The sequence below is a fragment of the Mirounga angustirostris genome, unplaced genomic scaffold, assembly GCF_029215605.1.
Source record: "Mirounga angustirostris isolate CCGP_5_RB_7025 unplaced genomic scaffold, mMirAng1.0.hap1 SCAF_2, whole genome shotgun sequence".
NCBI lineage: Eukaryota > Metazoa > Chordata > Mammalia > Carnivora > Phocidae > Mirounga > Mirounga angustirostris.
Genome location: NW_026991710.1, coordinates 106,924,240 through 106,946,742, shown reverse-complemented (window position 1 = coordinate 106,946,742; position 22,503 = coordinate 106,924,240). Strand labels below are relative to the sequence as shown.

The following is a 22,503-nucleotide window of genomic DNA, read 5'->3' as shown; positions in this document are numbered from 1 at the left end:
AAATAACTACATTCTCTAGGTTTTATGAACATAATCGCAATTAAATATCACTTGAAATTAAAAGGCTTACATGTCCTCCCATGGATATTCCGGTCATTCCTAGAGGTCCATAACCCTCTCTCTCTAGCCAGTGCAAGAGAGCTGCAGATTCTAAAACAAGAGCTCCTCCCATCACAAAAAGGTCAGACACGTTTTTTAAGCTGGACCTTCTAGCCTCACAAGACAAAAGAGAAAATTATTTATGTATTTACATTTTAACATATGCAAATTTACAACAGGCAGCCAGACTTCATGTTTTTCTTTTAAAGGACGGATTAGGTAAGTAAAACAATGGAATAAATTGATGGAATTAAAGTGCTAACATTATTCTACAATTAATTAAAACTTATTTTTAAAAGCTATATATGCTCTTTATTGAATCTTTATTGAATTTCAATTATTTAACTATTTTGAAGCCCAGGAAATAATATTTATTTGATAGCACTTAAAAAAACTGTTAAAGGGGCGCCTGGGTGGCTCAGTCGTTAAGCTAAGTCTGCCTTCCGCTCCAGTCGTGGTCCCAGGGTTCTGGGACCGAGCTCTGCGTCAGGTTCCCTGTTTGGTGGGAAGCCTGCTTCTCCCTCTCCCACTCCCCCTGCTTGTGTTCAATCTCTCGCTGTGCCTCTCTGTCAAATAAACAAATAAAAAATCTTTAAAAAAAAAACTGTTAGAAAAAACCAATTCATACTTGTCCCTCCTATTTTTACAATAGAACTTAAAGCAGAAGATTTTAAAAAAAGCAATGTAAAAGAATTTAACCTAATACTCATGTATTTCCAAAATCTTAAATATGTTGCTTATTTCCACAAAATACACAATTTATGAATATAATCAACCAGAAAATTTTTTTAATTGTAGTATAATTAACATACATCATATTAGTTTCAGATACACACACACACACACACACATTACTCAGTGCTCACCATGGTAATTGTAGTCACCATCTGTCACTATATAATGTTATTACAATATTCTTGACTATGTTCCCCGTGCTGTACTTTTCAAATCCATGACTTATTTATTTTATAATTAAAAGTTGGTTGGAAAAGTAATTTTTTATAAAAATACATGTTTTGATTAACTTAAAGACCAATTCAACTAGAATTTCCTGTCTTTAGAAATTAATTTTACATATAAATACATTTCCTTAGAAGTACTTAAATGATTTTTTTAGGGGGGGGGCGCCTGGGTGGCTCAGTCGTTGGGCATCTGCCTTCGGCTTAGGTCATGATCCCAGGATCCTGGGATCGAGCCCCACATCAGGCTCCCTGCTCCGCGGGAAGCCTGCTTCTCCCTCTCCCACTCCCCTTGCTTGTGTTCCCTCTCTCACTGTGTCTCTCTCTGTCAAATAAATAAAAGATCTTTAAAAAAAATAAAAACAAACAAACAAATAAATGAATAGAAATCAAAAGCTAGAAGTGATTAAACTCAGTGAGGAAGGGATGTCAAAAGCTGAGATAGGCTAAAAGCTAGGCCTCATGCAGCAAACAGCCAAATTGTGAATGCAAAGGAAAAGTTCTTGAAGAAAATTAAAAGTACTACTCCAGTAAACCCACAAAATAGAAAGCAAAATAGTCTTCTTGCTGATGCAGAGAAAGTTTTACTGGTCTAGATAGAAAATCGAAACAGCCACAACATTCCCTTAAGCCAAAGCCTATTCCAGAGGAAGGCCCTACCTCTCTTCAATTCTATGAAGGCTGAGGAGGTGAGGAAACTGCAGAAGAACAGTTTGAAGCTAAAAGAGGTTGCTTCGGGTGCCTGCATGGCTCAGTTGGTTAAGCTGCGGCCTTCGGTTCAGGTCATGATCCCAGGGTCCTGGGATCAAGTCCTGCATCCAGCTCCCTGCTCTGTGGGGAGTCTGCTTCTCCCTCTTCCTCTACCTGTCACTCCCCCTGCCTGTGTGTGCTCTCTCTCTCTGTCAAATAAATAAATAAAATCTTAAAAAAAAAAAAAAAAAAGTTGCTTCATGAGGTTTAAGAAAAGAAGGCATCAGAGCACCTGGGTGGCTCCGTTGGTTAAGCGACCAACTCTTGATTTCAGCTCAGGTCATGATCGCAGGGTCCCTAGATTAAGCCTCACTTCAGGCTACACACTCAGTGGGGAGTCTACTTGAGATTCTCTCCCTCTCCCTCTGCTCCTTCCCCCACTCTCGCACACTCTCCATAAAATAAATTGTAAAAAAAAAAGAAAAGAAAGGAAGCCATCTCCATAACATAAAAGTGCAAGCTGAAGCAGTAAGTGCTGATGTGGAAGCTACAGCCAAGTTATCCAGAAGATCTAGCTAAGATAATTAATGAGGGGGGCTACTCTAAATAACAGATTTTCTTTTTTTTTTAATTTTATTTATTTTATTTGAGAGAGAGAGAGCATGCGAGTGGAGGGAGGGGCAGAGGGAGAGGGAGGAGAGAATCCTCAAGCAGACTCCCCACAGCGCGCGGAGCCTGACGCAGGGCTCGATCCCATGACCCTGAGATCATGACCTGAGCCAAAATCAGAAGTCAGAAGCTTAACCAACTGAGCCACCAAATCCAACAATAGATTTTCTTTCTTTCTTTCTTTTTTTAAAGATTTTATTTATTCATTTGACAGAGAGAGAGAGGGAGGGAGATTGAGCACAAGCAGGGGGAGAAGCAGAGGGAGAGGGAAAAGGAGGCTCCCCGCTGAGCAGGGAGGCGGATGTGGGGCTCAATCCCAGGACCCTGGGAACACGACCCAAACAGAAGGCAGATGCCCAACTGACCAAGCCACCCAGACACCCTTCAACAACAAATTTTCAATGTTGAAAAATAGCATTCTGTTGGAAGAAGATGCCATCTAGGGCTTTCATAGCTAGAGAGGAGATGTCAATGCCTGGCTTCAAAGCTTCAAAGGAGAGGCTGACTCTCTTGTTAGGGGCTAATGCAGCTGGTGTCTTTTAAGTTGAAGCCAGGACTCATTTACCATTTCAAAAATCCTAGAGCTCTTAAGAATTATGCTAAATCTACTATGCCTTCTCCTATAAATGGAACAAAGCTTAGATGACAGTGCATCTGTTGACAACATGGTAACAGAATATTTTAAGCCCACTGTTGAGACCTACTTGCTCAGTAAAAAAGATTCCTTCCAAAACATGACTTGGTTACCCAAGAGCTCTGATGGGGATGTACAACGAGATTAATATTTTCAGGCCTGCTAACACAACATCCATTCTACAGTCCATGGGTAAAGGAATAATTTTGACTTTCAAGTCTTATTATTTAAGAACTGCATTTCATAAGGCTATAGCTACCATAGACAGTGACTCCTCTGATGGATCTGGGCAAAGCCAATTGAAAATTTTCTGGAAAGGGGTCACCATTCTAGATACCAGTAAGATCACTTGTGATTCACAGGAAGAGGTCAAAATATCAACATTCACAGGAATTTGGAAGAATTTGATTCCAACCCTCATGGATGACTTTGACTTTCAGTGGAGTAAGTAACGGCAGATGTGGTAGAAATAGCAAAAGAACTAGAATTAGAAGTAAAGCCTGAGGATGAGACTGAATTGTTGCAATCTCATGATAAACCTTTTAATGGATGAGGAACTGCTTCTTATGGATGAGCAAAGAAAATGCTTTCTTGAGATGGAATCTAAACTTGGTGAAGATGCTGTGAAAATTGCTGAATGACAACAAAGGATTTAGAATATTACATAAACTTAGTTGATAAATCAGTGGCAGGGTTTGAGAGGATGGACTCCAATTTTGAAAGTTCCACTGTGGGTAAAATGCTATGAAACAGCATCACATGCTTCAGAGAAATTGCAAAAGGAAGAGTAAATTGATGTGGCAAACTTCATTATTGTTTTAAGAAATTACCACAGCCACCCAACCTTCAGTAACCACCACCCTGATCAGTCAGCAGCCATAAACACTGAGGCAAGACCCTCCACCAGCAAAAATTATGCCTTGCTGAAAGCTCTGATAATGGTTAGCATTTTTTAGCAATAAAGCTTATTTTATTTTATTGTAGTTGATACACAATGTTACATTAGTTTCAGGTGTACAACATAGTGAGTTGACAAGTCTATATGTTATACTATGCACACCACAAGTGTAGCTACCATCTGTCACCATATAGTGCTATTACAATACCACTGACTATATTCCCTATGCTGTACCTTTTATTCCTGTGACTTATTCATTCCATAACTGGGAGTCATAAAATATATTTTTTTAAAGATCCATTTATTTATTTTAGTGAGAGAGAGATGGGGGGCCAGCAGGAGATTGAGAAGAGCAGACTCCCTACTGAACAGGGAGACCCGATACAGGGCTTGATCCACGACCCTGAGATCATGACCCAAGCCAAAATCAAGAGTCGGATGCTCAACGACTGAGCCACCCAGGTGCCCCAGCAATAAAATATTTTTAAATAAAGGTATGTACACTGTTTTTTTAGACATAATGCTATTGCACACTTAACAGACTACAGTATAGTGTAAACATAATTTTTATATGCACTGGAGACCAAAAAATTCATTTAAGTTGCTTTATTGCAATATTCCCTTTATTACGGTGGTCTGCAACTGAACCCACAATATCTCCAGGGTATGTCTGTATAGTGATAAAAAATACTACTATCTTATTACTGAAGTGTCCAAATTAGAGTCTGTTTTCAAAATTTAGTTCATATAAAGACATACATGATTGGCTTCTGGATGAAACCTTGTCAAGGTGTACAAAAATTCATTTTATCAATGGTTGTTTATTATATGTATATGTAGCGTGATTATGCACAAACAACTAGGTGTCATAAGAATGCCAAGTTATGAAAAACAGAATTCTTGCCCGCAAAGAGCTTATATCCACTCTTCTACCACATCCTCTCAGAGCTCTAAGTTCCATAAGGCAGAATTTATGGAAAATCTGTCAAAACAGATCATACATGTACTTCCTCATAAAAGAGCCCATGTATCCTTATATTTTCTTATCATCATTCCAATTTTCTATTTATTATCACATAATTCCCCTGATTATTTATTTTGGCCTGGTATGGAAGTTTGAATTCCCAGGTATACCTCAGTTTGCTCTTTTATCTAAAAGTTACCGATGTGGGGTTCTGGGACAGTAGTTATTTATAACAGTGGACCCAGTTTCAAAATGTTTAAGCACTGAAAATAGGCATAAGATGCCTTTTAAAAAGAGATAAAAAATAACTGTTTATTATTTAAATTGCAAGCCATTTCTTACAATGAATTACTTGAAAAAAATCAAATATTATATTTCTTGGATATATGATATGTGATAGAATATTTTATAAACACGACTCTCACATCAATTCTGTATGGAAGAAATTATATAGTATTTCCACTTTATAAATGAGGTAGGTAACAGATACTTAGACCAAGGTCATACAATTATTAAATGGCAAGTTACAATTGCAACCTATGTCTGTGTGACTCCAAAGTCAAAGACTTTCCATTAAACCCATGCTGCCTCTAACTACAACTCAATAAACTCTTTTGGGTTTTTAAGCACCAATAAACAGGGTAAAAATGACATGCCTAGTTCTGAATTCAGAACTTGGTTCCAGGGTAAGCATTCTTTTTTTTTTTTTTTTAATTCATTTTTTTAAAAGATTTTATTTACTTATTTGTGTGAGAGAGAACACAAGCAGGGGGGGAGCAGCAGGCAGAGGGAGAAACAGGCTCCCTGCCAAGTAAGGAGCCTGATGTAGGACTCAATCTCAGGACCCTGGATCATGACCTGAGCCAAAGGCAGATGCTTAACCGACTGAGCCACCCAGGAATCCCCAGCAGAGTAAGAATTCTTTAACTTTTAGCTTGGACATTAATTTTCACATTCCACAAAGTTTATTCTTTTATATATGTGTGTGTGTGTGTATAACTTATACATAAATATGTATGCTTGTTTGTTTGTTTGTTTGTTTATTTATTTATTTATTTATTTATTTAAAGTAGGCTCCAAGCCTTGAACTCAAACTCAGAACCCTGAGATCAAGACCTGAGCTGAGATCAGGATTCAGACACTTAACAGACTAAGCCACCCAGGCGCCCCTCACTAAGTTTATTCTAAACTATCCTTCATAGGATATAGGTTTGCTTCCAATGTACCCCACTTTCATCTATATCTCTTCCATGTCATGACCACATGGAACATGTGACTTCTATATCTACCTCTCCAGAACTTTCCAACTCCCTACTTAACTTCACCTGCAGATCTAACAGACATCACTAATTTAACACGTGCAAGTCAGAACTTTTGATTTCTTACCAACAATATTCATAAGTTATCAACAAGTCTTATTTCAACTTCTAAATTATATCTCAAATCCATTAGAACTTCTTTCCATTTCCCCTGCCACTATCTTAAAGTTGTTTTTTCCCTGCATTATTGCAATAGCTTCCTATTTAATTTTTCTGCTGCTACTCTTGTCCCAGTAAGCCAAAATGAGCCTTTAAAAGCACAAATCAGATCATTCCTCTGCTTAAAGTCTTCCAAAGATTTCCTACTGCATTGACAGTAAAATTCAAAGCACATGGCTCTTCATAAATCTGCCCTTGCCCTCATTTCTGACCTCATCTTATACTACTCTCCCACCTCATGCTTATATCAGGCTTTTCATTTATTCGTCCTCTGAGTCTTCCTCCAGGTCTTCACCTGGGTGGCTCCTTCCCATTATGTCATGTCCTCATATCTAATACTTTTCCAACTCTGCACTTACCCTCTATTATTCTTTATTTGATTTCCCTGCTTTATTTTCTTCGTGGCATTGGTAAATATCCAAAATCATCTTACTTATTTTTACCTATCTCCCATCCTTGAATATAAGCTCTATGACAGTAAGGACCTTGTCTTTTTGTTGCTATCTTCCCAGTGTCTTAGATCAAACATTTATTCAGTGACTCAAAACCAAACACAATATATAGATTATGGAAACGCAAAAAAATCGCCTTCAAAGTTCATCATTTTGAAAGACCAAAAAGAGATTATCTTTAGATTACCCACACCATAAATTGTAAGAATAAAGAGTGGTGTTTAATTTTACGAAGTAAATGTACTTTAAGAAGGAAAATGTTTTAACATTTCTTCAGTTACCATTTTACAAATAAAACATATATTCCATCAGTCTGTTAAATTTTCTTACTTATCTCTTTATCAAACATTTTAAGTGAAAAAGCTTAAAATAAAAATAAGTCAACATTCCTACTACAGTTTTATAACAGAATTTTCTCCCCAAATAACATCTGCTTATTAAATTTAGAAATGATTAACCGAAGACTAACAAAAATTTTTTATTTAATTTGGTATAAAGACTACAAAAGTGAAGGTGATACATACTTACATTTGGTCTTTGGGCTTCCTGCAGCCATTTAAAAATGTGGGTCAAAGAGAAAGTTTTAAAATAATTAAATATAGTCTGTGTCTCAAAACACATTAACTTAAGCAAAATAGTTACATTTGAACACAATTTGATACTGAAATAACTATTTTCTAGTTATCTCAAATACGCTGTTGAGTTCTCAGGTTTTTCAACTTGATTATTTTTCTTTTTTCTTTTTAAAAACAGCTTTATTGATATCACATACCATACAATTCACCCATTTTAAGGGTACAGTTTAATATGTTTAGTATATCCACAGGGTTGTACAATCTTCAACTTAATTTTGTAAATGAAGAAAAGCATATTAGAAGAAAAACTACTTCATCTACAGACAACCATATTAATATTTTGGTGTAGTTCCAGTATTTTTTCCTTATGCAGTTTTTTTTAATGGATTTTCTGTTTTTAGGTTTTTCTGTCATACCACAGAGTTTTGTTTCCTATTTTTGCACTGTACTTTTCATAAATTACTGTAAACTTTTTAATAATAACTAACCATTAAAATTTACTGAATGTTTGTTATTTACCAGGCACCATTCTAGACAGTATTAAGTACTTAATACTAGGAATAACTTCAGAGATTATTCCCATTTACCAACAAAAAAATTGAAGTTAAAAGGTTAAGTAACACATCTGAGGTCATACAGATACTAAAGTGGTAGAGCAAAAAACATAACCAACTGCATAATATTCTAATATTATGAGCCACAATTTACTCAACTCTTTTTCTATTATTAGACACTTAAGCTATTCCTAATGTCTTACTATCATAAAGCTATATAAATATCTTTTTTGTTTTCTATCACTTTCTCTTTTCTTATTTTTTTTTTTTTTAAGAGATGGGGGCAGGGCAGAGGGAGAGGGAGAGAGAATCTTAAGCAGGCTCCACGCCCAGCGCCTAAGCCCAACGCAGGGCTCAATCTTAAAACCGTGAGATCATGACCTGAGCCGAAATCCAGTCGTCCCCTTAACTGACTGAGCCACCCAGGTGCTGCTCTTTTCTTTTCTTTTTTTTTTAAGATTTTATTTATTTATTCATGAGAGATAGAGAGAGAGGCAGAGGCAGAGGGAGAAGCAGGCTCCCCGTGGAGCAGGGAGCCCGACGTGGGACTCAATCCCAGGACCCTGGGATCATGACCTGAGCTGAAGGCAGACGCTTAACCGACTGAGCCACCCAGGCGTCCCTGGTGCTGCTCTTTTCTTAGTATTTTATCCTTAGAATAAATTTCCAAGAATCAAAATCAAAGTCAAGGGACATAAAATTTTTTAAGGCTCCTGTTATAGATGGTAAAAATGCTTTCCCAGAGGATTAAACTGGTTTTCACAGCCATTAATAATAAGAATGCCTATTTTTTTTTTACAATAGCCTCACAACTATTGTGTTTTATTTTTTAAATCTTTGGTAATGTTGCTTTAACTTTACATTTCTCTTATTACCAGCAACGTTGAACATTTCTTTATATCTGTGCATCACTTTCGTTTCTTCTTCTGGGAATAGTCTGACGTCATCTTGAAAGTTAAGTTAAGTACTGTTCTAAACCTCAACTGATGACTTAAATGTAAATGCATTTAAAACATGAGGGTTTCCTTAATAGCAAACATTTGACTTAATATTAAAATCCAGCATAAGTTTTATAAGAAAAAGAAGTACAATTTATCTTTATTATACAGTAGAACCATAATCCCTACATTGGTTTTTTAAAGGCATGAAACAATTTTTCACTCTTGCTTCTTAAATATTTTCTGAACTGACAACTAAATTTAACTGGTTTAGAAAAGCTGGTTACTATCTATCATTCCTTTTGATGACTAAATCTATTAATCAATAAATGAAAGATTTCTAGGTATCACAAAAGGATATAATAAGGGTTTTCTAACAACAAAGAAGCCATTCGGGCTTCTTTAATCATAGGACGAGCCATTAGTGTTCGTCGTCTCCAGTAATGCTAAGGAAAGAAAAGATGGCATACTTAAAGAATATAATAACCACATCTGTGTTACACAATTATGTTAACAAATTAGGGATTAAGGCATTATAATAGAGTCTTACATGATCTCCTGTTCCAGCAAGATGAATGCATACAGGTTTATATTTGCTGTTCCATTCTTTAGGAACAATAAGTTGGAACCTATTTAAAATAAAAAAGATCTGTGAAATTCTCTTTAAAAGGTTTTTAACTCAAACTTTCAAATTTGTAAAAGTTACATAATTAAATTATTTGGGAGAAAAGATCATTCAGAATTTTGACATTCAAATTATGATTAATTAATGTTTGCACAAAGGCAACTAAGATATTATAAATTTGCTTTGTGTTAGCATATTAAAACATTCAGTACAATATGAACATAGAATTTATTGTAATCATTTTTACCTTGTTCAATACCACAACTTTATAAATGCATAATGAAATATTCTTATTTTGCCGAGATATTAATATATATGAGTAAGTCTTAGAAAAAAAAAAAACTCTTTAGATAGCTCTGCTTCTTCTCATTGTAGGAATAATGCTTAGTTGTACAAGCTGCTGATGTATCAATAAAATAGTTTGTTATCAATTCTGTTTTTCAATTTGGAGTGTAAAAGCAATCCACAGCAGAAAAAAACAGTTTTCTCTATTTGTCATCTTCTTACTGTAGTATTTCGCCTTTCATTTAATTTTTTTTCCTATAGAAATTATTTTTTAATTGTGATAAAATACATATAACATAAAATTTTTCATTTTAACCTTTTTTAAGTTGTATGGTTCAGTGGCATTAAGTACATTTATGTTGTGCAACAATCAACACCATTCATCTTCAGAACTTTATCTTCCCAAACTGATTTACTTGTCTTTTTAATTTCCCTAGCAGTAGATATTTTAGAATTATTATCATAGTATAATACTACACTCAGTCAACTCAAGGTTTGACCTTAGGTAGCTGCATTCTCAGGCAACATAAACCTCAATTCTGAAATTATTTTGCTTGGACAGGGGACAATATCACTAGTTATCTGTTATCAATAAATTATTTAATACAGAACATAGACAAGTACATTTAGAAGGATTCAATGGTTATTTCTGTTTTGTGCTCATGACAACTAACTCTTAATTTTTATTCTCATAAAACTAGCAATGTTAACCACTCTGCTTTGTTTTGCATTCTCAGAACTATCCTGCTTCTTGATATTTTGATGATTTGTGGGAAATGAAAACATTTAAAAATGTTTTCCATAGAATGCTGAGTATTGCTGCTATTTTTTCTTCCTTCTGTCCCATAGCAGTGCATACAGAGGCTTCATTATGGAGAATAGCTTTAAATTAATAGAAATCTTTTATTACAGTAATAATGACCACTCATTTAGTAGAGGCTCATTAATTAGTCTGTCTGCTCTTATTATAGTATATTCTCACAGAGTATCTTCCAGTGCCCCATGATAAATGGGTATAGTTCATGTGAGCTTCTTTGCTAGAGCTGATTGGGTCTGGAGTAGGCCAAATTAGGGCAATAAGATTTGTTCTTTTGGTAATCTGGAAGTAAGACAGACTCTAGATTCTGTTGAGCTTTTGGACATGAAAGCTTTGCAGAGGTGTGGTAGCTATTTTTTCTCAGTTGCATGAGAAACAGAGAAAGCTAACCTACCCACAGAGAAATGACATGGGTCATAAAGCAGAGATAAGAGACCATGAAGCACGCAGGAAAGGGAGGTAGGGGAAGTATCTATATAGATCTTAATGGCTTCCCATTTTCAGCTTCTAAAATCTCTCTTTTTAAAAAATAAGATAAACATATATTATTAGTTTAAGGTGTGTAACATAATGATTTGATATATGTATATACTGTGAAATGATCACCACAATAAGTTTATTTAACATCCATCACCACACATAGCTACAAAATTCTTTTTTCTTGTGATGATCACTTTTTTAAGATCTACTCTCATATGATCTCACTGATATGTGGAATTTAAGAAACAAGGCAGAGGATCATAGGGGAAGAGAGGAAAAAATGAAACAAGATGAAACCAGAGAGGGAGACAAACCGTAAGAGACTCTTATTAATCTTAAGAAACAGAGGGTTGCTGGAGGGGAGGGGGGCAGGGGGATGGGGTAACAGGGTGATGGACATTGGGGAAGGTACGTGTTGTAATGAGCACTAGGTATTATATAAGATTGCTGAATCACAGACCTGTACCCCTGAAACAATACATTATATATTAATTAATTGAATTTAAATTAAAAAAAGAAAAATATATATATAAAATAAAATGAAATAAAAAAGATCTACTCTCATAGCAATTTTCAAATATACAGTATTTAGATTAACTATAGTCACCATGCTGTTATTACATCCTCAAGACTTATCTATTTTATAACTGGAAGTTTGTACCTTTTGACCACTTTCACCCATTTCACCCCCCCCCCCCACCTCCAACTCTGGCAACTAACCGGTCTGTTCTCTGTATCTGTGAGTTCAAGGTTGTTGTTTTTTTAGATTCTACATATAAGTGAGATCATATGGTATTCATCTTTCTCTGTCTGACTTATTTCACTTAGCATAATGGTCTCAAGGTCCATCCATGTAATTGCAAATGGGAGAATTTCCTTCTTTTTTTTTTTGTCTGAATGATACTGTACTCTCTCTCTATATATACCACTTCTTTATCCTTTTATCCATTGATGGACGCTAAGGTTGTTTCCATGCTTTAGCTATTATAAATAATGCTGCAATGAACATAGGAGTACAGGTATCTTCCCAAGTTAACGTTCTTGTTTCCTTCAAATAAATATCCAGAAGTGGAATGGCTGGATCATATGGTTGTTCTACTTTAAATTTTTTGAGGAACTTCCATACTGTTTCCCATAGTGGCTACAGCAATTTACATTCCCACCAACAGTATCCAAGGGTTCCCTTTTCTCCACATCCTCACCAACACTTGTTATCTCGTCTTTTAATAATAGCCATTCTAACAGGTGTGAGGTAATATCGCATTGTGGTTTTGCTTCTGGTATTTGGTATTTTGGGGTCTGTTTTTATGCCACACCATTTTCTTGATGGTTAGTGATGTTGAGCACCTTTTCAGGCATTGTTGACCATATTTATGTCTTCTTTGGAAAATGTCTATTCAGTTCCTCTGCCCATTTTTTTTTTAAAGATTTTATTTATTTATTTGACAGAGAGAGACACAGCGAGAGAGGGAACACAAGCAGGGGGAGGGGAGAGGGAGAAGCAGGCTTTCCACTGAGCAGGGAGCCCAATGCAGGGCTCGTTCCAGGACCCCAGGATCATGACCTGAGCCAAAGGCAGACGCTTAACGACTGAGCCACCCAGGCTCCCCAAGTTGTATGAATTTTTAAATATATTGGCTCATTCGGTCCTGGGATTGAGCCCCACGTCAGGCTCCCTGCTCATTGGAGAGCCTGCTTCTCCCTCTCTCTGCCTCCTGCTCTGCCTACTTGTGCTTTCTCTCTGTGTCAAATAAATAAAGAAAATCTTTTAAAGAAATTTAAAAAATATATATTTTAATATTAACCCCTTATCAGATATAGGATTTGCCAATATTTTCTCCCATTTCACAGGCCACCTTTTCATTTTGTTGGTCTCCTTCACTGTGCAGAAGCTTTTTAGTTTGATGTCATCCCAAGTTGTTTATTTTTGCTTTTGTTGCCTTTGCTTTGGTGTCAGATCCAAAAAATCAACTCCAAGACTGATGTCAAGGAGGTAACCACTCATATTTTCTTCTAGGAGTTTTATAGTTTCAGCATTATGTTCAAGTCTTTACTCCATTTTGAGTTAATTTTCGTTTGGTGCGAGATATTGGTCCAGTTTCATTCTTTTGCACATGGCTGTCCAGTCTTTCTAATACCATTTATTGAAGAGATCCTACCCACTGTACATTCTTGGTTCTTCTGTCATAAATTAATTGACCATATACGGTGGGTTTATTTCTGGGCTCTCTATTCTGTTTCATTGATCAATGTGTCTGTTTTTATGCCAACACCATATTCTTTTGACTACTATGGTTTTGTAGTATAATAGCTTGAAGTCAGGGAGTGTGATGCCTCCAGATTTGTTCTTCTTACTCAAGATTGCTTTGGCTAGTCAGGTTTTCTTGTGGTTCCATACAAAATTTAAGATTATTTCTTAATCTTATTAAGATTAATTATTTCTATTTCTTAATCTTATTAATTATTTCTATTTCTTTGAAAAATACCATTGGAATTTTGATAGAGATTGCATTGCATCTGCAGATTGCAAAGGTATGGACTTTTTAACAATATTAATTCTTCCAATCCATGAGCATGGAATATCTTTCCATTTATTTGTGTCATCTTCAGTTTCTTTCATCAGTGTCTTATAGTTTGCAGTGTACAGGTCCTTTCACCTCCTTGGTTAAATTTATTCCTAGGTATTTTATTCTTCTTGATGCAACTGTATATAGGATTGTTTTCTAATTTTTCTGATGGCTTGTTATTAGTGTATAGAAATGCAACTGATTTTTGTATATTGCATTTGTATCCTACAACTTTACTGAACTTGTTTATTAGTTCTAGCGGGTTTTTGTCATCTGTAAACAGAGACAGTTTTATTTCTTCCTTTCTGATTTGGATGCCTTTCTTTTTCTTGCCTAAATGCTCTGGCTAGGACTTCCAATATTCTGTTGAATAAAAGTGGTAACAGTTTGCATAGTTGTCTTGTTCCTGATATTAGAGGAAAAGATTTTAATTTTTCGCCATTTAGTATGATGTTAACTATGAGCTTGTTAATATACAGCCTTTATTATATTGACATATGTTCCTTCTATAAAAGTTTGTTGAGAGTTTTTATCATAAATGGATGTTGAATTTTGTCAAATGCTTTTCCTATTTCCATTGAGATCAACATAGGAGTTTTATCCTTCATTTTGTCTATGTGGTATGCCATAGTGATTGATTTGCAGATGTTGAACCATCTTTGTATCCCTGGGATAAATCCCACTTAATCATAGTATACGATCCTTTTTGTGTATTGTTGAATTTGGATTCCTAGTATTTTGTTGGGGATTTTTACATCTAGTTCAGTAGGAATACTGGCTTGTAATTTTCTTTTGTTATGGCCTCCTTGTCTGGTTTTGGTATCAAAGTAACGTTGGCCTTGTAAAATGAATTTAGAAGGTTTCCTCCTCTTCAATTTTTTTGAAGAGTTTGAGGATTATTATTAATTCTTCTTTAAATGTTTGGCAGAATTCACCAATGTAGTCATCTGGTCCTCGACTTGTCTTTTTTGGGAAATTTTTGATTACTGATTAAATCTCCTTATGGGTAATTGGTCTGTTCAGATTTTATATTCTTCATGATTAAGTCTTGGTAGGTTGCACATTTCTAGGAATTTAACCATTTCTCCTAGGTTATCCAACTGATTGGTGTATAATTATTCACAGTGGTCTCTTACGATTTTTTCTATTTCTGTGATATCAACTGTAATGGCTCCTCTTTCATTTCTTTTTTTTTTTTTAAGATGAATTTTTTTTTTTTTTAAGATTTTATTTATTTGTGAGAGAGAGAATGAGAGAGAGAGAGCACATGAGAGGGGGGAGGGTCAGAGGGAGAAGCAGACCCCCTGCTAAGCAAGGAGCCCAACACGGGACTTGATCCCGGGACTCCAGGATCATGACCTGAGCCGAAGGCAGTCGCCCAACCGACTGAGCCACCCAGGCGCCCAGCTCCTCTTTCATTTCTAATTTTACTTGAGACCTCTCTCTTTATTTCTTGGTAGCCGAGCTAAAAGTTTGTTTATTTTGTTTATCTTTTCAAAAACACAGCTCTTAGTTTCATTGATCTTTTCTATTATTTTTATAGTCACTATTTAATTTATTTCATCTCTGATCCATACTAATTCCTTCCTTCTAACTTTAGGCTTAGTTTGTTCTTTTTTTAGTTCCTGGTGTAAACTTAGGTTGTTTATTTTTTAAAAGATCTTTCTTTTTTTTTAATGTAGGTGTTTATCACTATGAACCTCCCTCTTAGAACTGCTTTTGCCGTACTCCATAAATCTGGGTATGTTGTATTTCCATTATCATCTATCCCAAGGCGTTTTTGATTTCTCTTTTGATTTCTTCTTTGACCCACTGGTGTTTCAATAGCAAGCTGTTTAATCTACACATATTTGTGAGTTTTCCAGTTTTCTTCTTGTTTCTAGTTTCATACCAATGTGGTTACAAAAGATGCTAGATATGATTTCAATTTCTTAAATTTGGGGTGCCTGGGTGGCTCAGTCATTAAGCGTCTGCCTTCGGCTCAGGTCATGATCCCGGGGTCCTGGGATCGAGCCCCACATCAGGCTCCCTGCTCCGTGGGAGGCCTGCTTCTCCCTCTCCCACTCCCCCTGCTTGTGCTCCCTCTGTCAAATAAATAAATAAAATCTTAAAAAAAAAATTTCTTAAATTTATTAAGATTTGTTTTGTGACTAATATATGATCTATCCTGGTGAATGCTCCCTGCGCATTTTAAAAGATGCTGTTGGATACAGTGTTTTGTGAATATCTGTTAAGTCCATCTGGTCCAATGGATTAGTTTGAGTTCAATGTTTTCCTACTGATTTTCTGTATGGATTATCTATCCATTGTTGCAAGTCAAGTATCAAAGCTTCCTATTGTTATTGTATTGCTGCCTTCAAGTTTGTTAAATTTTTTTTTATATATTTAGTTCCTATGTTGGGTGCATAAATATTTACAAATGTTATATCCTCTCATTAGATTGATCCTTTTATCATTATATAATGACCTTCCTTGTTCCTTACCAATCTTTGTCTTAAAGTCTATTTTGTACAGTAAAATATAGCTACCTCTACTTTCTTTTGATTTTCATTTGCATGGAATATCTTTTTCCATCCCTTCACTTAAAGTCTGTGTATGTCCTTACATCTGAAGTGAGTCTCTCTTTAGCAGAGAGAGAGAGAGAGTAAGCAAGCTCAGCGTGTTACATACTCACGTAAGTATTTTCTACACCCAACGTGGGGCTCAAACTCACAACCTTGAGAATAAGAGTCCCATGCTCTTCCAACTGAGCCAGCCAGGTGCCCCTGAAGTGAGTCTCTTATAGGCAGCATATAGTTGGGTCCTGCTTTTTAATCCAGTCAGCCATTCGAAGTCTTTTGATTAGAGATTTTAGTTGATTTACATTTAAAGTGGTTATTGATAGATATGAATTTACTATTGCCATTTTGTTTATTGTTTTCTGATTGTTTTATTATCCTTTTGTTCCTTCTTTCTGTCTCTTTGTGATTTCATGATTTTCTCTAAGGTACACTTAGATTTATTTCTTTTTTGTTTATCCAGTAGGTTTTAGCTTTGTGGTTCTATCAGGCTTATATAAATCATTTTATATTTATAAATCTATTTTAAGGTGATAACAACTTAAGTTTGAATACATACTATAAAGCTCTGTATTTTTATTCTGCCCCAACCCACGTTTAATGGGAGTAATGCCAAATAATGATTGTAATTAATACTAGCAATTCAAAATAACACTGCATTGATTTTATTATAATTATAAATAAAAAAATAACTTACTACTTTAATTTTCTGATTAAAAATTCTTACCTTGCAATAACAGATTCAATTGGCATTATATCAGGCACATAGTGGGCCATGGGAGAAACAAAGTGCCCATCTAGGATCTTACAGTCTGATTGCTCTTCAATCTAAAAGAAAAGCAAAACCAAAATGTATACATGTAGACTAAGATATCTTGGTCTATCATACATGTTTTCCTATTAAAAAAGTTCTAGTCAATTAAAAACCTTTTTTTCACTGATGACTACATATTCTTTTGCCCCAATCAGCTTTCTTTCTTTCTTTCTTTTTTTAGATTTATTTATTTTAGAGAGAGAGTGAGCAAGCTCAGCAGGTAGGGGCAGAGGGAGAGAGAGTCTCAAGCAGACGTCGTGTTGAGTGCAGAGTCCAACGTGGGACTTCACCTCACAACCCTGGGATCATGACTGAGCCCAAACCAAGAGTCTGACACTTAACTGGCTGTGCCACCCAGGTGCCCCCCATTCCCAGTCAGCTTTCTAAAGACATGGCTTTTATACACATTTCTTTTCCTTTTACATCCTTTACTACAGGCCAGTTGGAAAAGTAAACTATAGGGTGCCTGAGTGGCTCAGTCGGTTAAGCATCTGCCTTTGGCTCAGGTCATGATCCCAGGGGCCTGCTCTACAGGGAGTCTGCTTTTCCCTCTGCCCCTCCCCCCACTTGTTCTCTCTCTCTCTCTCTTTCTCTCTCAAAAAATAAATAAAATTAAAAAAAAAAAAGGAAAAGTAGGGGCGCCTGGGTGGTTCAGTTGTTAAACGTCTGCCTTCGGCTCAGGTCATGATCCCAGGGTCCTGAGATCGAGCCCCGCATTGGGCTCCCTACTCAGTGGGAAGCTTGCTTCTCCCTCTCCCACTCCCCCTGCTTGTGTTCTCTCTCTCTCTCTGTCAAATAAATAAATAAAATCTTTAAAAAAAAAAAAAAGGAGGGCGCCTGGGTGGCTCAGTTGGTTAAGCGACTGCCTTCGGCTCGGGTCATGATCCTGGAGTCCCTGGATCGAGTCCCGCATCGGGCTCCCTGCTCGGCAGGGGGTCTGCTTCTCCCTCTGACCCTCCCCCCTCTCATGTGCTCTCTCTCAAATAAATAATATAAAAAAAAAAAAAAAGGAAAAGTAAACTATAAATAAACCTCATTTGTACAACAGCATGAAATAAGTCAAAATAAAATACTAGTTGGAAGAACTTAAAAATATAAAATAACCGTAAGAACAATTTACACAGAAACTATAAAAATAATCTACCAAAATCAAATAAGGGTTGACTTGATGTTAAATATATTAGAATGGCTCATTTTAAGAAATCCATTGACGCAATGAGTCATGTAAACACATTAAATAGGGAGAAATATATATTTACATACATAGCAAAGGCATTTGCTAATATTTAAAGATTTTATTTATTTATTTGACAGAGAGAAACACAGTGAGAGAGGGAACACAAGCAGGGGCAGAGGGAGAGGGAGAAGCAGGCCTCCCACAGAGCAGGGAGCCCGATGCGGGGCTCGATCCCAGGACACGGGGATCATGACCTGAGCCGAAGGCAGACGCTTAACGGCTGAGCCACCCAGGCACCCCGCCAAGTTATTTTTTTTAAATAAAAAATCTTTATCAGGTCAGTAGTCAAAATTAAATTAACAGTAAACACCACATATTTTCATTAAAATTGGAAACAAAAAACTATATCTGTAGATACTATATATATCCAGCTTATTTTAAAACACAAATTCTAGCCAGTAGTGTCAATATCTTATATTAAATAATCCACATTTTTTTTTAAAGATTTTATTTATTTATTTAAGAGAAAGAGAGAGAACACAAGCAGGGGGAGCTGCAGGAGGGAGATGCAGGCTCCCCGCCAAGCCCCAGGACCCTGAGATCATGACCTGAGCCGAAGGCAGACACTTAACCAACTGAGCCAATCAGGCGCCCCTCCACATTTTTTTTTTTGCAAATGACTTAAATGCTACTTTATCATAAAGTAAGTTTTTTTTGTTTTTTGTTTTTAAAGATTTTATTTATTTATTTGACAGAGAGAGCATAAGCAGGCGGAGCAGCAGAGGGAGAGGGAGAAGCTGGCTCCCCACTGAGCAGGGAGCCCGATGCGGGGCTCGATCCCAGGACCCTGGGATCATGACCTGAGCTGAAGGCAGACGCTTAACGACTGAGCCACCCAGGCGCCCCTGGCAAATTATTTTCAATTCTTTATTTGTTCTTATTAGCCTATCTTTTTTTCCTCCAGTTTTTTTTTTTTTTAAAGATTTTATTTATTTATTTGAGAGAGAGAATGAGAGACAGAGAGCACGAGAGGGAAGAGGATCAGAGGGAGAAGCAGACCCCCTGCCAAGCAGGGAGCCCGATGTGGGACTCGATCCCGGGACTCCAGGATCATGACCTGAGCTGAAGGCAGTCGCTTAACCAACTGAGCCACCCAGGTGCCCCTCTCCAGTTTTTTTTAAGTTTCCAAGTTTTAATTTAAATTCTAGCTAGTTAACATGCAGTGCAACACTAGTTTCAGATGTAGAATTTAGTGATTCATCATTTAACATACAACACCCAGTGCTTATCACAGCAAGTGCCCTCCTTACTACCCATCACCTGTTTCACCGATTCCTCCATCTGCCTCCCCTCTGGTACCATCAACTTGATCTCTATAGTTAAGAGTCTGTTTCTTTGCCTCCCTCTTTTTTTCCCCTTTGTTCATTTGTTTTGTTTCTTAAATTCCACATAAGTGAAATCGTACGGTATTTGTCTTTCTCACTGACTTATTTTCCTTAGCATAATACTCTCTAGCTCCATCCATGTTGTTGCAAATGGCAAGATTTCATTCTTTTTTATGATTGAGTAATATTCCATGATATATATTCCATGATGTGTATTTATATCCCCCACATCTTCTTTATCCATTCATTGGTCAATGGACACTTGGGCTGTTTCCACAATTTGGCCATTGTTTATAATGCTTATCAGCCTATCTTTTATTTGTACTAAATCTTGCTGTTTTGATCATGCTGCAGCTTTATAATACCTACTGGTAAATGACTGAACTAGGTTTTACTTAACACTCTTCTTTTTTAGGTATTCCTGATGTGTTCATACTCTCATGGTTCTTCCCAAAATACTTTCAGGATCCTTTTATAGACTTTAGTTCTAAACTGAATATTTTAACTAGGATTGCACTGCGGTTTTTGAAAATGGTAAGGAGACCCAATGTGTATGATATGAAATTTCTAATCCAAGAAGTTTCTATATTTTAGTCTTTGTGCCTCCTACTATGGTTTTAAAGTTTTCTTTTTGTATAATTTAGAAGAATAAATTATTTGATAAAGGAGGTAGCACAGATTAATGTGAAAGGGAGTAATAATTCAACAAATAATATTGGGACAACAGGCAATTTGGTAAGAAAAAAAGGAGATTTTAGAGCCATAAGTAATACAGACTTAAAAATTAAGCTACAACTCAAGAATAAAAAGATGAATAACCCAGTTAAAAATTAGGCAATGATTTGGGGCACCTGGGTGGCTCAGTCAGTTAAGTGTCCAACTCTTGATTTCAGCTCAGGTTATGATCTCAGGATGGCAAGATCAAGCCCCATGTTGGGTTCCACACTCGGTGGGGAGTGTGCTTGAAATTCTTTCTCTCCCTCTCCCTCGTCCCTCTGTCCCCTGCCCTGCACTTGCTTGCCCTAAAATAAATAAATAAATCTTAAAAAAAAAAAAGGCAATGATTTCATAGGTATTTCTTCAAAGAAGATATGCAAATGGCCAATAAGCACATGAAAAGATGCTCAACATCACAGTCATAAGGGAAAGGCATATCAAAAATCACAATAAAATACACTTCACACCCACTAGGATGGCTGTTTAATACAAATATTAGTGAGAATGTGGACAAATTGGAACCATTATACACTGCTGGTGAGAAAAGTAAAATGGTGCACTTTGGAAAACAGTTTTCAGTTTGTCAAAAAGTTAAACATAGAATTACCATATGACCCAGAAATTCCAGTCCTATATATATCTAAATAATTCAAAACACATATCCACAAAAACACTTACACATGAATGTTCATAGCATTATTATTCATAATAGTCAAAAAGCAGAAACCTAAATGTCCATTAGCTGATAAATAGATAAACAAAATGTCACATATCTATACAATGGAATATTATTTAACAATAAAAAAGTGAGGTATTGTTAGATAACATGGATGAAACTTGAAAATTTGTTCAGTGAAATAAACCAGACACAAAAGGCCTCATATTAAATGATTCCATTTATATGAAATGTCCAGAATTGGTGGATCCATACAGAATAGCAGACTAATGACTGCCAGCAGGGAGAAGGCTGTATGGAAGTGGGAAGTAACAGCTAATGGGTATATGGTGTCTTTTGGGGGAGATAAAAATATTCTGGAAGTAGGTAATGATAGTGGTGATGATTGCACATCTTGGGAATGTAGTAAAAAACAACAACACTGAACTGCACACTTTAAAAGGGTGAATTCCATGGCAGATGAAAATATCTTGGTTTTTACTTATTTATTTATTTTTTAAGATTTTATTTATTTATTTGACAGAGAGAGACACAGCGAGAGAGGGAACACAAGCAGGGGGACTGGGAGATGGAGAAGCAGGCTTCCCGTCAAGCAGGGAGCCCGATGCGGGGCTCGATCCCGGGACGCTGGGATCATGACCCAAGCCGAAGACAGACGCCTAATGACTGAGCCACCCAGGCGCCCCTATATCTTGGTTTTTAAAAACCAAGAGAGACGGTGATGGGGAGAATACAGGGAGAGGAAGGAACTCTGTAAGAATGCATTCTAAAATCTTAACAGTAACTCCTCCTTGGGAGAGAAATGGAATTAAGTGGTGGAAAGTGGCAGAAAGTTAGAGTTTTGATTTTTTACTTGGTATAATTTTAATTTGTTTAAGTCTATGATTTTTAATAGAAAAAAACAGCGATGATAGAAATATTTAGCAAAATTTGAGGGAGAAGTGTTCTAAATCCAGAAGCTACGGAAAGAACAGCTATATGGTATAGAAAAGGGATTTCTAATTTATAAAATTTTGTTTTTAGCAGTGGAATTGTTTTGAAAAATGAAATCTCCTAAAGTTATCCAATACATAAGAGATGAAAGTAGAGTTACTTTGGTTGAAGGACAATGAGGGATGTGAAGCCCATGCATTTGTACCCCCTCCCCAACAATACCTCAATTATCCAATTACATAAACCTAGAACTGCTTTACAGAAAAGTGTATGGTTGCTAAAAAAACAAAGTTATTTCAAATATATTTTCTCATCGTCTCTAATGTTACAGCATTTTCTTTCTACCCTTCTCCCATCAATTAACATAATATTTCCCTGATGTTATTTAGAAGCTGTTTTGGATGGGTGCCTGGGTGGCTCAGTCGGTTAAGCATCTGCCTTCAGTTCAAATCATGATCCCAGAGTCCTGGGATTGAGCCGCACATCTGGCACCCTGCTCAGCAGGGAGTGTGCTTCTCCCTCTCTCTCTGCCCCTCCCCCTGCACTCTCTCTCATTCAC

At 36.3% G+C, this 22,503-nt stretch overlaps 1 protein-coding gene across 4 annotated transcripts in view; it reads right to left on the bottom strand.

The window, feature by feature from the left end:
• The window catches only part of ABHD18 (abhydrolase domain containing 18), a 53,845-nt gene that overhangs the window by 18,077 nt on the left and 13,265 nt on the right, over positions 1-22,503 (bottom strand). Inside the window, exons 4-8 of one of the 4 annotated variants that reach the window (XM_064585049.1) lie at positions 16,970-17,070; positions 9,461-9,539; positions 9,272-9,356; positions 7,372-7,399; positions 71-209 (exon numbers count right to left, since the gene is read on the bottom strand). In XM_064585049.1, the coding sequence (XP_064441119.1) occupies positions 71-209; positions 7,372-7,399; positions 9,272-9,356; positions 9,461-9,539; positions 16,970-17,070 (432 nt within the window). The other 3 variants (XM_064585046.1, XM_064585047.1, XM_064585048.1) reach the window with 3 other exon arrangements.